We start from the raw sequence: 18,643 nt of genomic DNA on the forward strand, positions 1-18,643 counted from the left end.
CCAAATTTTCATTCCTGGAATACTGGAGCCAAAAAAGCTTCCACAGCTGCTGCAATTCATCACATCTACCAAAAAAATACACATTCATAAAAACCTATGAAAAACTATAAAAAAACGTATGTGAACATAAAGAAGATGATTTCCGCGGTATGACATCATTTGAGATTTCCCTATATATTCTCAACCCGAAATCGAACAAGCCTCAGTGCCTCGTCAATTGACATCGTTCATATAAAGTACCAGTTTCCATATGTTATATATTTGTTATATATTTCAATATATAACTATTTCATATTTCAATACATGTTATATATTTCAAAGTGGTGATACATCAACTTGAATATTTCAATTATATTTTCATCACATTTTCACATTTTATCCTTAAAATGTGGAAAAAAGGAATTGTTTTATTTGTCATACTCGGAGTTTATCAGGCCTCGGGTATGATTGAGAAAATCTTGTCAACGGGTAAGGACCAGAAGATTACATAACTGAGAACTCTAAATATTACTCATCGACCTGGTGACATAATTCATTATTTTATCGTACAGTCCGTAAAACGGCACTGTACAGACTGCTTAATAATAGTACATTTCGTCACTAGGCCGAAATAGTATATTTCAATACGAGTGAGACGGAATTTTCACGAGTGTGAAGCTGCCCTCAGCTTTGCCTCGGGCTGCCAATCACACTCGTGAAAATTCCCGTCGAACAATATTATTTGACAATGGTGTTACGTTCAACGAGTGGCTGAACTGTGCCCTTGTTCATTTATCTGTAAACGACAAGGCACTTTTCGGCACGAGGTGAACGTAGCAGCAGTGTGAAAAAAACTTTTCCGCACTGACCTTCACTTTTCCTCGTCCGGGGATTGCTATTGACCCTTCCCCAAACTCGTAAAAGTGAAAATCACTAGGGAAAAATATCGTTCACGACTAGTGCCACAGTACGGAAAAAGTTTTTTCATCACGTTGTCCGTAAACGTAGTTTTACAGACACTTCGTGTCCGTCAAACGCCCTTCGCGGACATTGTGAAGAAAAATTATATTTTCGCCACGGCGGGCGAAACAATTATATTACCGCCTATGCCGGAAAATAAAGAACCCTTAGCCACGTGCTTACCACCCTCGCCTTCGGCTCGGGTGGTAATTCTGCACGTGGGCACGGCTCCTTTATTTTCCCTCCCTTGATGGAAAATATACTATTTTAACACGCCTGCAAAGGAAAGTTCGTATTTTGCTCTTTGATGAGCGGGCGGAAAGTGAGTACTTTCCGCCCTAGGGTGGAAAGCTGCTCCCAAGGGCGGAAAGTCTTGACTTTCCGCCCGATTAACAATCTAAAAGTGTAAATTTTACCGTTTTGATGCAAATTATCCTCACGTTTAGTAAATTTTCCCGTGTCAGTGGAGAAAAATTCACAATTTGTCTCGCACTTTTTGCTTCAATGTATGGTGAAAAAGACCTAGAAATGGATTTTGCTCCACGATTACTTGACTCGTTTGGTAATTTTTCGCCAACTTTTTCTCCGTGTATCAAATATTTTCCACACTTGTATCGAAATATAGAGAAGACTGGGGTTGAACGCACGGCATTCACTCGTCAAATTCTACTAGACAAAAAGAATCTTTGAAAATTTCAAGAAATAGAGAAACTCGACTAGGCCGTTGTCAAATTATTGACGATTGTAGGCGGTTTATTATACCCCACTCTTCCTTGAAATTTCTGCATGTATATAGACACTGCTCTTATTCAATTCTTGGAAACTGCTTCCAGCTAAACCCATATGGAAATACCTGGGGAATGGTGGAATATCTTTTGAAGAATTGGATCTCGCAGTCCAGCAACTCAAAGATTATGATGAAATCGCTTTTGCTGGCACGCGTGGACCCCAACGCCCGGAATTCTCGATGGAAGAGGAAAATCAAATGGATCGTTATGAACTTCAATATAGAAAGGCTATGAGCGGAGTTAAAATCGATCATGAGGACCTCAGCGAAAGCATGAAAGACTGGCAAATGCATAAAAAAGAGTCTGCAGTGACGGATATTACAGGCAATATTGCCAAAATGTGCGATGTACTGATTGAACAATTCGGTAGCCAAGGAATTCTCAAATTGATGTCTCATCAAGATATTGTAAGCATTGCTTGAAATATCATTGGAATATTATTCTGTATATGAGCCCTTAGAAATACCGCTCACTCAGAGTCTAAGCAGAACCAGCACCAGAACTCGTACTAACTATTGATTAGGCTGATGAAATGACGAAACTACTTAGACTCAATATAACTCAAGAGTATATTACTCTTTCATAAAATTTACCTCCAAAGTTCACTTTTTGAAGCGGTTTGGGGGGCGTAAATTGTTTGTTTACGGCACGTCGTGTCTAAAAGAGATTCTCGTGTGTAAAGCAACACAACCTGCGACTTTACGCACTAGTAACACAATGTAATCCACTTTTAGGATTTTTACACAGTTCTGTTCATTTCTGAAAAGTTGAGAAAAAATCAGGTAAATGGTTGCACGGTAATGAAACTTTATAAGTTATTAAATAATGATAAACTGCTTAAAAGATATGTTTTTTCGCCTCAATCCGATCAAGAAAGAAGTGTATATCAGAAATTTGATAAAACATGAATCTTGGGTAAGAGGATCCACGTATGCAAAAATCGTATACGTGGAGAGAAATTTTTTAGAAAAATTGTAGTGCTAGCACGGGAAAAGAGGCGCAAAGCGACGGTCAGGAAAAAATTCCAATGCCGGCACTAGATATTTTATTGGAGAACACGTGAATTTTTCCTCATATTTCTATAAAAATTTCACAGAAATTCCCAAAAATACCAAGAAATTTTACCTTAACAGCACTAGCATTTTTCACAGCCGGTGGATTGTGATTCTTTCCAGTACTCGTACTAGAATTTTTCTAGAAAATTTCTCTCCGTGTAGAAATTTTCCATAGGGATTAGGTATAGAAATTCTATAGGATTTCCGTATATGATTTCCGGATATTTCTATACGAATTTTTTTGATACGAATTATTTCCATACATAACTTTTTACATAAATTTTTGTTTTCATACGAAAGATGTCTAAACGCTCCAGAGAAAAACGTAGAGCAATTTCGCAACTCCATACGAAATATTTCTATAGATGTGGCAGTGATCGTATAGGATCAAACCTACAGAAATCGTATAGAAATAATTTGTATAAAAGATATCCGTATAGAAATTATCCGAATATCATATACAAAAGTCCTGTAGAAATTCTACACGCAATCCGGATAGAAAATTTCTATACGATTTTTTACCACGTGGAGCAGCGCATCCTTAAGGGGTTTCATCCGTTAAAATATGACATCAAGTCAAAACTTCTATAGGACGTTGATCGTTGGTCTTAGGTCTAGTATACTTTTTAAATTAAATGTTCCAGATTGCTTTTCGAAGTTATCAGCTGCACTGTTAGAAATTTTTTGGTCTTTCGTGGAAGATATTATAGTAAATCTCATGAGAGTGATATTAAATTGGATGTCGGGAAAAAATGGTAATGAAGTTTCAAGTTTGAAAGAAGAATTCACGGAAATTCGCGAGTTTTCGGTGAGAATGAGATGAAAATTTCACAACCTTATTGAATTTTCAGTGGAAATGAATATTCAGAAAATAAATAACATGAATTTTCAATTTTTCCCTGAATTTTCTTGATTTTTCGGAATTTCCACAGAATAATTGAACTGAAAAATCAAGTATTTTATTGATTTTTAGATTATTTGAATAGAAAATCAATGGAATATTTGATTTTTCAGTGACAAAATTTCTTGAAATTTTAGTGGAACTTGAACACGATCAAAATTTCCGGAATTTGGCACGGAAAATTGAAACGAAAACTTTTAACAGTGCCAATTAGCATGAAACATTATTTTTGTACACGGAAAAAAATATACTCGAATGGGGGATGGGTGTTTCAATTCGAGGGTGATTATTTCGTATCAGCCCGGGTTGTACCAAGCGCTCTCAATTGTAATATAAGGGTCAGACACTAAGTGTGAGAATATAAGGGTCAAAAAGTGGAGGTTAAAAAATGAGGGTTGGAATATTGGAGTCAAAAACTGAGGGCTTGAATGTGAAGGTGAAGGAATGAGGGTCAGAATATTAGGATAAAAAAATTAGGGTCAGAATGTAAAAGTAAAAAAAGTGAGTGTCAAGCTATTCTGACCCTAATGTTTTGACCCTTTTATTCTGCCACTTAGTACCTGACGTTTATATTACACTTAAGAGCAGTTGCTACAACACCCCCTGATACAAAACAATCATCTTCGAATTGAAATATCCATCCCCCAATTGAGTATAAAATATACTTCAATAAAGTATATTATATACTCGGAAACAGAAACGGAAAAATTAAGAAATCTCCATAATGGCTCATTTGTAAGAAAAGATTTTAATTGTTGGTAACTTAAAAACCGAATCTAGTAAATTTTTGAATAAATTCATGCATGATCCAACTGTTATCATCAACATCACATGCGAATTCCTCATTAATGTCTCCATGTACCTTTTTCGAATGAAATACCTCAATCTAGAGAATTAGAAGTTAATGAGTTATTCCAGATCAAAATACAATGCTACAAAAGTAGATGGCGGGGATCTCCTCGGTAATTTTTTCTTGAAATGTTGACCTTTAAACGTTTTGAAAAATCATTGGAAAATATTAAACCTGAAGGGGAGACAACTATGAGTTTTAAAAGTCGCTGGCGATTGAAATGAGATTTCTCATGCACTGAAGATCGATTATATGTGTCTAAAAATTAATTGTTTATTGTTCGTTTGCTTCAGAAACGCTTAAAATATTAAAAATTGTCCAGGAACTCCAAATTTTCAGCTGCAGAGGTTTTTTTTCAAAAAATTTGAAAAAATGTGCACAATAACAATTGTCAGTTAGTTTTTTTGAAATTTGACTCCTATACAGCTAATTTCGTTTTGTTTAATATAAAAGTGTGCGCCTTTCCTGTAAAGTTGGAAGAAAAATTAAAAAAAAGCACTTGAAAATATTCATGTAAAAAAACAAGAAATTATCGAAAAATCGTAACTTATTTCATTTTTAATATTTTTCGATATTTCTTTTTCAAAATTTTCGTTCGCACGCCAACTTTTCGGGAGAAAATTCGCGAGAAGAACCCAGTCATTGACCTTCTTTGGCTTTGCGGTTTGACATGGCGCTGCTCATATCGTAATCGAGATTTTGCCCGTTTTTAAATTGATTTTTTTTCACTGACGAACATTAATTTTTTTGTTGTAGCATTTTCTTCAACCCAATAAAACAGGAATTCAAGAGAACATGCTTTACTATTTCGAATCGATGATGATTTCTGAAATAAAGGTCCTCCATGTATTATCTCAAGTTTTCAAGCCCTATGGTATGTAATTCACGACGTATTAATTAAGTTGTTAAATATGCGCCCCATTTCCAATCATATAATGGTCGCATAAAACTCATGTCACAAAGAATGTTATAAATGAATAACTGTCTGAGCGAATCCGCCAATTCTGTATATGAAAAAATGCCTCCAAAATTTGCAAGTTTTTTGTTCTATTTTTTATTGGAAAGTATAGTCCAAAACAAGAAAAATGAGCGCAGCCGATAAAAATTACCTAGAAAATCGTGACAAATTTTAATATACGAATGGTAATCATGGAGCGACAAGGAATTCAGTGAAAAAATAGTGGTGTTTAGAGGATGTCTCACGATTCTCCCAGTGAAAACATACATCTGTGGATCCAAAAATTATCCTCCTGTTGAATAAAATTTACCAAACGGATTCGATAAAAATCATTCTTCGTTACAGAAAAATTAGACGAAAAATAATAGCAATTATTGACATTCAGTAAATTTTCCCGACCAACGGAGTAAAATTCACTATTAATCTCGCACTTTTTCTCCTATTTGAGGTGAAAAAGTATTGAAAATTGAGGCTGCTCCATGATTACTTAACTTGTTCGGTAATTATTCACCAACTTTTTTTCCGTGTGATAAAACGTAGGAATAATCAAAGTCAAGCCATTGGTCTTGACAACAGAGTTTGCACAAATTTATAAAGTTCTATATATTAGGACATGTTCAACATGTTCTGAATTTTCTGTGCTAAATTCCGCAAATTTTTGTCGTGTTCAAGTTTCACTGAAATTTCAGGAAATCTTGTCGTTGAAAAATCAAATATTCCATTGATTTTCTGTTCAAATGATTTGGAAATGAATAAAATAATAATTTTTAATGAAACCTGAATATTCAGAATGAGAATTACATAAGTTTTCAATTTTTACCTGATTTTTCTGAATTTTTACGGAATAATTCAACTGAAAAATCGGTTATTTTATTGATTTTCAGATCATTTAAACCAAAAATAAATGGAATATTTGATTTTTCAATGTCAATGTTCACTGAAATTTCAGTGGAAATTAAACACAATCAAAATTTCCAGGATTTAACACAGAAAATTCAGACGAAATTTTTTAACAGTGCATACACCATTGAACAAGTGGGCAATTGCTTTCAATTTTGTCAATTATGGTGCCTGTTTTTGCTAATGAATTAGCAATATGCTTCTGAATGGATATTGCCTTTTCCCATAAGACCCCCATAAGGGCCTACCTTGCGTCAATCTCGCGCCCACATTGCGCCAACCGTGTTCCAACATTACACCAACATTGGTCCAACCTTGGGCCAAATTTTTGAGAATAATTCAAAAACTAAAAGCGCAATCGATACCATCTTCGAACTCGGTCTGTGTAACATAAAAGCGAATATTTCTAGGCCAGATTCGATTGATTTAGATAATTATTTTTGAAGTTATCGTGAAAAAACTGAATCGGTCACATACACACATATACACGCACATACATACATACATACGAACAGGGTCTAAAAACATCAGATTCGGACTCCTGACCCCCAAATTAGTGATCTTCACGAAGAAAACTGGAAACTTAAATTCAGAGGAATACAATGCTTCCATTCGGAAGCAAAAACAGTGTATTTTACTTAAAACTAGAAAGTTTTTCTTCCTCTGGGAATATCTTCTCAAATTCTCAATTATGATTATTACAAACACTTTACTTCTTTTCAAAATAGAGTGGCACAGAAGGATGAAGCACGCTGTGAACAGGTTCGAAAAGTATTATCTGACTTACATCACTACCCTGTTCAGCGCTCTGGATAATACTTCGCAAATTGTGAGATTTAATGATGCTTCATCTTCTCGACGGTTTAAAGGTGTAATTTTTATCTATTTAATTTCCACCTTTTCAGTACTCAGAATTGTATAACTCCCACATTTATATGAAAGATTTCAGAGAACGAGATGATTCACCTGTTGCATATTATGAAATCGGAGCATTTAAGCAACCTTACGTTTATTTAGAGCCAAAAATGTTTATAAATATGGTTTCGCGCAGATTTTGCACGACCGGCACATTCGGTACGACCGAGAGTTGCCCGAGGTTAAAAAACGAAGAAAACTGGTGTTTGGAAATGAAGGAAAGCTCGAAGTTGTGTGTGGTACTGAGAATTACGAGAATTGATACTTTTTTTAGTGAAATGTATCCGTTGATACACATGAAATTCAAATGCATTCTCGATAACTCGGTGAGCTCTTAATAATCGGTAAATCTATTCATACAGGAGGACGATCGAGTAACAAAGCTGTCTATGTCGCCTGACATAGCATACGGGGAAATGAAATCTTGCTCTATTGATGATCAACTGTATTTTAGCGATCACCCTAAAAGCAACACGTCCGTCTCTAGGTGTTTTTGCAAATGCCATCGAAATTCTTCAACACATTCTATCAGTTTGAGCATGAGTCGCGCGAATGTGGTCAACAATATGTGAGTTATTCATAAATTAATGCTATCCGAGTACCATTAGTCCTCTATAATGAAAAACGTGGGTGAACGTATACACGGAGAGAAATTTTTTAGAAAAATTCTCGTGCTAGCACGGGAAAAGAGGCGGCTATGAAAAAAATTTTTCATAGCCGGTGGATTGTAATTTTTTCCAGTACTCGCACTAGAATTTTTCTAGAAAATTTATCTCCGTGTAGTTCAATGCCGGAATGCATTGACGCTGTGGGACCACCTGACGAACGTAAAGTGGGGGTATGCAATTCACATTATTTTTTTGAGGAATTAGGTCATTCCCTGCTAAGTAACCAAAGTCACTTGATTCCCTACAAAGAAAAAGAATATCAGAAAAATTATGGTTTCAGCACAATAAAATGGGTTCATTTTGACGAACTCGGAAATATTCTGGTGCTCGCACGTGAATTTTTGCTGCGCGATGCAGAAAGTTTTCTTCGATTTACCAAGAACATTTCATGTATTTCGCGGAGAAATTTACGGTGCTGGCCAGTGAATCTCTTCGCAACCGTCACATTGCACCCATTTCACCGTGCTCCACTGTAATTTTTCGTGAATTTGGTCAATTTAGTGTTGATTAATTTTAATATAAGAGCGCAGCTCTATATCAATTTTTTTCTGAAAAGTTAGTCTTCAAAAGAACATTTTGAGAAAAAAATCATTGGAAAATATTAAAAATTGAGGAAGTTATGATTTTTTGAAAATTTACAATTTTTTGTCAATGACTAGTTTTAGGGGATTTTTTTGTAAATTTTCATCAATATATAATTCGAGTTTCGAACTATCAAATAGGTATAATAATCTCCAAAATAGAATGTTACTCGTGGCATTCACAAATGTTTCACAGACTTCATGCGGCAAATCTGTTTTTTTCCAAATGATAATTACTTTAAAAACCATTTTGTTTTTTTTATTTTCACGAAAAGTCATCAATAACATGACGAGGAGTTTGGTGCAAATAAGAGTTATCTCTTTGTGTTCGTTTCATGGGATTTCAACCATTTAAAATTCGGTTCAAGTATGGGATTATCTTGAGAATGAGTAAATTTCCAATAAAATATTGTCAAGATGAAGCAAATATTCTATAAACAGTGACAAAGTGATATTATTTTTGGCAACTAAGTAGAAAGATCTCCCTTCTTGCATTTGAGGATTATTGTTAACGTTAAAACCGCTTGTGTTTATTGGAGCATTATGTTCCAGGCTAAATTCGAGTTCATATTTTTCATATTTATTTATTCATCATGAAGAAGTGATAGAAACAAAAAAAACGTCTGGACTACCCTATTGAGCCCCAAGAAGCCATTTTTGTTCGTTCGTTGACCAATTCCCAATGTATAATCAAATAATAACACTGATTGAATTGTTCAGGATTATCACTGGTGCGAGATTCGTACAGCACAATAAAATTCTTCATATTCAAGTGAAGCAGGGGAAATTAATGAAAGACGGTAAAGTTAATCCAAAAACAGAGAGTTGGGTGCAACTGCCTCACAATCCAGAAGTAAGAGCTATAACCATAGACTCCAGAACTTTCCTGCTTAATAATCCTGTTTTGCCGTTTGGATATGCTCTTATTGGTAATTAATTTTGCTTGCAATTCGTAATCCCTAAAAAACGCCATGTAACGTTTTTTGTTGCCGATTTATTTGGCTATACAGTTCAATCTTCGTACAAGATCGCCAGCTTCCTAGCAAAAAAGCCAATTATCGAACTTAGTCAAGTGGATTTACATTCAAATATTTTGAATTTGAGACTTAGAAGATATCCGATAAATTAATTTAACTACACGGTTAGAAATTTTGTTATGAAAACTTGTTATAAAATTTCAAGTTTTAGGTAAAATTCATGGAAATTCATGAGTTTTCAGTAAGAGTGAGATGGAAATTTCACAACATGAATGAATTTTCAATGGAGCATGAATATTTAAAAACAAAATTACATGAATTTTCAATTTTTCTCTGAATTTTTCTGATTTGGTTGAATTTTCACCGACTAATTTTACTGAAAAATGAAGGATTGTATTGATTTTCAGATCATTTGAACCGAAAATTAATGGAATATTTGATTTTTCAGTGTCAAAATTCCCTGCAATTTCAGTGGAAATTAAACACGATAAAAATTTCCGGTATCCGGTACAGAAAATTCATACGAAAATTTTAACCAGTGTAGACTTGGTTTGAGAAATCACTTTCTGGTCACAAACAAATTATCCTCGTCTTGATACAAGTGCAAAATCTCTTGACCAAAGTTTTTCCACTTTCATTATCAGGTATTTTTTCTTTGTCCGATTTCGAGCCATGAATTTCTTGATACAAGTGAAAACGGCCTTGTCAAAAAAACTTTTTACCCAGTGCACGATACCTTATCCAGAATCTTGAATATTCTCTTTTTTCTTCATTCCTCAAACAATTTTCAATTGTCAAATGGTTGCAAAATTGTCCATTCTAGGAGCTCAGTTCTTCATGAAGCGAGACAAAATCGCCATTAGAATAGTGGGGAAACAGTTTGATATGTCACAGGGAATATTGCTGCCAGGTCTCATTCAGGTTTCTACGGAACCTTTCCATAGATTGTAAGTCCTTAATTGTGACTGTTACATGACTAACTCTCAGTGGAATAATTGTCTCCATTTTCACTTCTTATGATTCCAGTGAAACTTTAACCTTTACCAAAGAAAAACCAGGTTTGGATGCAGAAGGTTTGAATGTTCTATACACATCAGATTCCGGTCCGAACAGTCATACTATCCAATTGGAGACTTTGCCCATCGAAAAAGATTTTTTACAGTCGACAGTACCATTCTTCGATGCAGTAGCTGTCGAAACTAAACCACCAAGAGCATTATCGGGACTTGGATTGCTTCATAAAGGTGTTCAAAATATTTCTGGATTAATTTCCCTGGAGGTGCGTTTGCTTCCATTCAGGAGATATTTGGCACAGTTGATTATGGACTACAGACCCGGAAATTTATTGAGCGGATGGTAACTATCGGAATAAGTTGTGTCAATTATTAGTCCGGTTTTGTACTTCCAAAATTGTTATTCTTCGATGCTTCTCATATGGTGTTTGCAACATTCGAAAACATCATTTTTTGTTTCACACTTTTTTTAAGGGGAGACTACTATCAATTTTGACAGTCGCGGGCTATTGGAGTGAAATTTCTCATGCAGACGCTTAAAATGCTGAAAATAGTCCAGGGCTTCCAATTTTTGAGCTACAGAGGTTTTTTTCCAAAATTTCTGAAAAAATGTGTACAATCACAATTACGAATTAATTTTTTGAACTTCTAGCCCTACACAGCTACGTCTGTTTTGTTTACTATCAAAATTTACGCCGTTCATGGAAAATAGGCTGAAAATGATTTTTAAAATATTAAAATTATATTCTTGATTCCTTCAAAAACATTTTTTGGGCTGTTTTACATGAATGGTATAATTTTTTATTAAAAAAAAACGAAATTGGCTGTGTAGGGGAGGGTGCGACTGTACCGCACAGCAGGCAATACCGCCCACCCGATTTCCTCCACAACCATCAACTCGAAAATTTTTTTCTCTTTCTGATCACGAAGGATTTGATGATAGAATGTAATTGTTGGAAAAATTTCACTCTATTTACCACTTTAAATATAAAAAAACACATAACAAAGATTCGAGGTCTTTATGGTGCAAAATTGGTGCACTAGTAATTAAGGTTTTCGATAGTTTCAAACTCCGAATTGTTATATTAAACTATGGTTATTCGATTCGTGGTACATTCACGCGTAATTTTTATTTATTTATGAAAAAAAATCTTCTATAGGTCGAAAACTGGAGGCCCTGGACTATTTTTAACATTTTACGCGTCTGTGGAGCAAACGAACACTAAACAATTAATCGATGAATTGTTTATTATAAATATTAAATGAATTTTCTTGTATTTGCTGGTTTTGAGAGCTTGAGGAAGATTAAATATTACTCGAAATGTCGCGATTTGACAATGATATAGTATTGTATACTCATTTTCTCCAATTTCCCATGATCTATATTCAGTAATAAACAATTAATTTTTTTGCACTAATTATTGGTTCTTGGACATACTTAATCGATCTTCAATGTATGAGAAATTTCATTCTAATAGCCCGCGACTTTTAAAACTCATAGTAGTCTCCGCTTAATGATATGACGCACTTGTGTTCAATTTTACTCTTTTTCGAGTTTTCGATAAATAATTTATTATCGAAGAGATAAATTAGTGCTACCCTAAAAGAATAAAATTTTGTAAGCCGACGTAGCTTCCTCTAGTTACAAAACTCAATTTTCTTTAAAAGTAAGATGTCACATTACACGTAGGACAATTAGACTTCAGCTTTTGAGTTTTTGAGTTTTTTTTTTCTTCTCATCAAAAAAATCAAATGAAAAAACTTAGAAAATTTAAGCCGAGGAAATTCTATAGAAAATATTTCAATAGAATAAGTTGGATAGAAAAATGGAATTCTGTTGACTTTTTATACTGAATATTTTCTATTGAACATTTCAATAGAATCGGCCAAAAACTAATAGAACAGTTCAATAGAAATTCAATAGAATTTTCTAACGAATTCGATAGGTTTTTCTATTAAATTTTTTCGTGCGTGAATCATGCGCATGAGTAGAGAAAATTCACAACAAATTCTGTTCACAGGATCTCGAGTTCATCTAGATTGCAATACATCCTGGATGTAGGTAAGACGAAAAACCATTTAGCATGAATATAATTATGATTCATCATGATCTTGAAAAGTCGAAAATACAAATGAGAAATGAATATTAGGTCGGAGAATATCCACCCTGATGACGGAACTGTCTGAATTAGCTTATGGTGACCATTTGAAATTAAGCCTAAGAATGAAGGCAGGATTCGATGGCATTATACAGAATGTAAATAATATTAATTATAACATGGATGTGGCAAATCTCGTGGCTATGGGGCAAGATTCGACGGCAGTATCTTTGCGAGAAAAATTAAAACGGTGGATGGCAGGAGCTAAGCCAATACTGGAGACGATTGATGAATCGTACGAGTGGGTTTTCAGTACTAATGTGGCGGTCAATTTTACCTTCGCAAAATTGCTGTTACCAAAGCTTGAAAAAACATTTGATGATTTTGAAATTTTCCTCAATTCATCACTATCTTTGACAACCCCAGGACAAGAGGACAACTTCATCAATACTTTTTTTAAACTGAATTCGGTAATAATATTCTCATTCATCGTAATTTTTTATAGATTCCACAAACATGAAAAATGAACGAACTATTAGAACATTAAATTATTCTTTACGAGAGCCACAATATGAAATTGGAGTACAGTAGACTCTTGCTAGTTGCGCGCCCATTAGTTGCTCGTTTTCCCCTAATCCCCTAATTCTCGGACACTCGAGCGCTGCCCCTCAATCTCAGCTGTCTTATCGCTTTCATAGAGGTGCAAATCAGTAGCGAAGTGATAAAAGAGTACAAGTCAATTTTGACTGTTGACCAGTTTTCAATGAATATCTCGGAATCTAAGGAAAAGGAAACAAAATTTCTGTTATAACCGTTTTTGAAGAGCCGATTGAGAGCTACAATAATTGTAATTACGAAAATCTCCCTTAGATTCGGAAATATTCCTCAAAAACTCAACTGGGGAATAAGTCGACTTAAACCGTTTTATCACTTCGCTGCTGAAATAATTTTATTCGAAAAGAAAACTATTCATTCCCTCTCATTTTTCTGCCAAATTGGGTCGGCATTGGTTGAGGAGTGGAGGCCGGTAGAAAGTTGGTCATTTCATGGAAATGGTACCCCTACAGCCCTTTCGATGAACAACTAGCGAGAGTCTACTGTATCCCAAAACTCTGGCGTTCATTGGGTTTCTACCCAATTCCAGTAATTCAAGCAGTACTTTTTCGCTAATTTTTTTCTTCGGCGGATAATGTTTTTTTCTAACTTTCATATCTCCCTTTAGTTGGCCGCCGATACTCAATGCAAAGGCGGGCAAACGATGCACCCCCTCTTAACTCAACTCTTCCAAGTAACAATAGGCTATGAAGTGAAAGCGATGATTGCCTTGGTTCACATTTTTGAAATCAAATCTCCTATTCGACCGTGTAAGCTATGGAGTTACACTTCTCTCACCCAACTGTGACTGTCGGTCTATTACTGATACAGTTCCTTTTTATTAATCAGCTTGGAAAAAGGATCTATTGGCCGCCCAACAAAAGTTCCAAGTTCGATTCACCAATTACGTCAAGTTATTTTCTGATGTCGTGAATAATTTCCCATCACATATACAAAGCTGTGATCCCATAACCGCTGAGGCTACTGGAGGTAATGCAGCTTCCATGGAAACTCCTAAAATAATAATTGTCATGAACTTAACTTTGAGATATTGAAAACTTCATCAGGTAAAATTCATATTGAAAGCAAAGGGATCGGAGAGCCATCATACTTCTATCATAAGGCAAAAATTAGCGACTGTGAAGAAGCAATTGAAAAAAACAGGATGAAGTGGCATTATAGCAAAGACAAGTGTTCGGGAAACATTAATTCCTGTATTTCTGTCACGGAAGTCACCATTTGCCGCTCGGTAGTATAACTATTACCTATGAATCAATTATAGAGATAATATTGATGTCGCGCCGTGCAAAAAGTCGAGTTTATTGCACGCTGCGCTTCGCGCAGCCTGCTCAGAACTCGACTTCTGCACGACTTGACATAAAATATTATAGAGCACTCGGTAATAAATTTCGTTTTCAACGAATGTGTGTACAGTCTTCGCCTTCGGCTCGGCCTGTAAACTACACATTCGTTAAAAACGAAATTTGTGCCCTTGTACTCTAATGTACTATTATTGACTTATCTCAATTGAATAGAAAAATAATCACACGGTGGATGCATGGACAGATCGGAACGGAGGGCGAATGAACCTGGGTAATTGTACTGAAACACGAGGAATATGGGAATATTATAGCGCGGATTATGACGAGGATGATGACGATGAAACCATCGTTAACGACAAGTATTGTGTTTGCAGCTGCAACAAAGAACCTTCGATTTATATAAGTTTGAACTTCAATTTTGCTAATGTGTCCAACAATATGTGAGTTGACTACATATGATCCTGAAATATTCATCAAATGTTCATTCCTGTTGAATTTTTTAGGGTCATTACTGGTGTACAATTTGTACTCCAAAATAAAATTCTTCACATAAAAATAAAGCAGGGACGATTGATGCCAAATGGTTGGGTTGATCCCTCCTCAAATCATTGGGTTGATCCACCTCAGAAGCCAGAAAAAGTGCGCATCAGTGCAGTTCAGAGGAGATTCTTTCTCAAAGATGTCATTTTTCCATCGGATTACGCTGTGACTGGTAATTTCATTTTGTTTCTACCTTCGTGGGCATTAACTGTGGTTTCATCGATTCACGGATTTTTTTTTGTTATTTATAGGTATTGGATTTTACGATGACAATGGATTTGGTATCAAGGTGGAGGGACAAAAATTCAACTTCTGGACCGGAACATTGTTGGACGACAGTATAGTAATGCGCGAAACCATAACACATGACGAGGATGATAACTCTTTGTAAGAAAATGAGAACCGAAGAAATTCAATCATATACAGTCGAGACTTTATATAAGATACCTCTCTATAAGATACCTCGAGCTCCGAGCGCTCGAGGCCTGCCCCCACTCTCGGCACTTTTATCGCCTCCCGAATGTTTAGTTCCGTGGGCGTCTTAAAAGATACCTATGACCTCGACCATTTTTCAACGGGAAAGGAGTGAGTATAAGGATCAAGCGGAGTTAAGGGTCAAACGAGAGGGACGAATGAAGTATTTACAAGGGTTAAATGACCTTCAGGGTCAAAAGTTCAAAGGTGAGTCAAGTGAAGTAATCAGAAGGGTTAAACAAGCCCAAGGGTCACCTCTTTTCTTCGACGCTATAATTATTGAAATGATGACGTAGAATAATCTTAATGGAGTAAAGCCTAATTAAAATTCAATTAATTTAGGTACTTTAAATAATTTGTAGGGGAGGGTGGGGCAAAACGGCCCCCCTTCAATTGTCAATAACTTGTGAATGACATTGTGAAAATTCCCAGTTTCAACTTCATTTTGAAGATAATTTTTCATTCTTCAAAACGAGCTCTAACTCATCCCAATCGGATTATTGAATCGGAAAATATTGACGATTGAAGGGGGGCCGTTTTGCCCCATCCTCCCCTACTTTAGGTGTCCAGAAGTGATTACTCTCAAGTGCTGCCATTTTATCACACAGAGTTATGTTTAGAGAGAAATGGGAACGCAGGCTATGCGAATTCAAAATATTAAACTCGTATAAATTGATGAGGTAGCAATATACATGCAGTAAAAATCAAAATCCCATACACGGAGGAAATTATTTGGTGAATTTCAACAAGTAGATGCGGAAATTTAACAATTATTCAATTAAAATTCAGAAATAGTATATTTCAGGTCGAGTGACAGGGAGTTTTTTTACTTGCGCGGAGTTAACGTTCGAGCCGAACGCGAGGACTGGCCAACCACGCGAGTTAAAAAAATCCATGGCACTAGTCGTGAACAATATTTTTCCGTAGTGATTTTCACTTTTACAAGTTTGGGGAAGGCTCAGTACCAATCCCTGGATGAGGAAAAGTGAAGGTCAATACGGAAAAATATTTTTCAATTTCATTCGACAACCATTTGTTAAATTTTCAATAAACGTGCGTCGATTTATTTTATGGATCAAATTTAACATAGAACTATAGATTATAGCAAAAATATCTTCTAGGGGAGACATTGATCGATTGTCGAGATATAAATGATGCCCCTATCATCTAGTTTGATAGTCAAAATTGATTGAATGAAATTGAAAAATCTTTTCTGAATTTTAATTAATTAGTTATTAAATTTCACCAACTAGTTGGCGAAATTCAGCAAATAATTTTCTCCCTGTAGAATTCGGCCGCAACGACTGAAGTATCTTATTTCAAGCCACTGATCCCTATGTTTCTCCTCTCTATAACCGTGCGTAGTGGGGGTATATGGATTCCCGGAATACCTCTCTCCTACTCTCCCTAAGGTATTTTAGATAAAGCCTTGACTGTAATTAAATTAATTGCAGCATCATCATTGTATTGTCATTTTAATTGCATTGTGTAATTTTCCATACACATATCACTGGTTACAGCGAAATTGTTCATTCTAGAAAAAGACTCTTCAAACCAACCAAATCACCAAGCTGGTTGGATTTGCACACGTCTCCCATCGAAAACAGTGGCCACAACAAGTCACAACTAGTTCGACCTCGTTTTAATGGTCTTACTGTTGAAGTTAATCCACCTACACCACTTGGAGGCATTGGTCTGTTTCATCAAGGCTCCGACGGAGGGAATGGATTCCTTGCACTCAGATTGCATTCACTCGATTTCAAAGAAGATTTGAAACATTTTATCAAGCAGTCCAACAAGGGATACTCATTCCTAGAGGGTCTCTGAAGTTCGGAATGGATAATAATTTATAAAAATCAGTGATAGTAATCAATTATTGAAAAAGAATGGTATAGTGTAATAATGAATAGTATTGCATGTAAAATAAATTCATAAATATTGTCAGCCAAATAAATCGTCAGAATAAATTAATGTCTGGAGTCAATTTCGTACACAATTGGACAATTTTAGGAATTCGTTGTAGAGTGCTGTCATTCAGCCATTGAGTCATGAATGTGGACTTCATACTTTATAGTTAGTGGCATTATTGGCAAACCGTAATGATACATCGACATACTACGTGTTTTGGGGAAATAACTTCGATGAACTTTTTTTCTTAATTATTTTTATTTATTCCGATTCTCAACTGAGGATTTTCGTACCTGGGCTTGGTGAAACCGGCCCAATTGCCGTCTTTCAAACCTAAAAGTGACCAAATGCATGTAGAGGATTTAGAATGACTCTTGCGACGTTTTCCTCAAGAAATAAAATATTAATTTTTCAAAACAATTTCGGATGTTTCCGGGCGGTCTAAATTGAACAATCAAACGCAGACTATTAAGGTTCAAATAATGAATTAAATGTGAAATATTATGTAACGTGAGATGAATTTTGGCTTGAATCAAAGTTAAAGTATTGAAAAATATTTCAATGCAGGAAAGATTGTCAAAGTACATTGATTGATCGCTCCGATGCCTCCACCTGCCTCCATTAGGCAATCGAAAACAATCGATGTTATTGTTGAAATTGCAGTTGATAGATCACACTGTCAAAATTTCGGGTTGAAATTTCCGGTAGACTTCTTGGATAAATTTATCTAATTACAGTGGGATCTCCGTAACTGCTCACCTACGTAAGTGCACGCTGTCCCACCACACGAGAGGAAGTGTTCCCCCACCATTACAATTCCCCTTTATGCCCGTTCTCTCTCTAACCTCTTCCGCTCTCTATCTACAATGCGCGAGGACTGTGCGCAATAGTATTCTGTTTACCCGGTACTTCGCCGTGTCTGTGGTTATCCGTGATAATCGCGCGCAGTGGGCCTAGTGGCTCTTTCCCCCACCATTGCCGCTACACGCATCTCTTTCTAACTCAGCACTCTCCCTCTTTCGCTGGCGAAGAAGGGTCCTTTCATAAATGCAAATTCCGAGAACCCAAACCCCGGGAGGCGTGCAGTTATGGAGGTTCCACTGTACTATTTCACTTCGGCTTCGCCTCGGGCCGCCAGCTTCACACGCGTGAAAATTCCGT

At 35.8% G+C, this 18,643-nt stretch overlaps 1 protein-coding gene across 1 annotated transcript; it reads left to right on the top strand.

Moving 5' to 3' along the window:
* The first annotated feature begins 215 nt into the window (after positions 1 to 215).
* On the top strand, positions 216 to 17,555 carry LOC107039885. The gene is made up of 18 exons (XM_015259751.1): positions 216 to 468; positions 1,773 to 2,134; positions 5,290 to 5,407; positions 7,120 to 7,260; positions 7,334 to 7,545; positions 7,669 to 7,874; positions 9,276 to 9,484; positions 10,356 to 10,479; positions 10,559 to 10,888; positions 12,567 to 12,607; positions 12,696 to 13,114; positions 13,867 to 14,008; positions 14,088 to 14,228; positions 14,306 to 14,487; positions 14,774 to 15,000; positions 15,064 to 15,272; positions 15,352 to 15,487; positions 17,113 to 17,555. Exons 1-18 carry the CDS (start codon positions 387 to 389, stop codon positions 17,399 to 17,401), a joined length of 3,570 nt encoding a protein of 1,189 aa, XP_015115237.1. The 5' UTR covers positions 216 to 386; the 3' UTR covers positions 17,402 to 17,555.
* The last annotated feature ends 1,088 nt before the right edge of the window (positions 17,556 to 18,643 follow it).

Source organism: Diachasma alloeum, unplaced genomic scaffold, assembly GCF_001412515.2.
Source record: "Diachasma alloeum isolate Michigan unplaced genomic scaffold, Dall2.0 Dall_scaffold_00308, whole genome shotgun sequence".
NCBI lineage: Eukaryota > Metazoa > Arthropoda > Insecta > Hymenoptera > Braconidae > Diachasma > Diachasma alloeum.

Excerpts from the sequence above, each read along its gene's own strand:
- LOC107039885 (XM_015259751.1), top strand. The coding sequence starts at position 387 with ATGTGGAAAAAAGGAATTGTTTTATTTGTCATACTCGGAGTTTATCAG. Across the intron at positions 14,009-14,087 it reads CAAATCTCCTATTCGACCGT|CTTGGAAAAAGGATCTATTG; the intron begins GTAAGCTATGGA and ends TTTATTAATCAG. Across the intron at positions 14,229-14,305 it reads AACCGCTGAGGCTACTGGAG|GTAAAATTCATATTGAAAGC; the intron begins GTAATGCAGCTT and ends AAACTTCATCAG.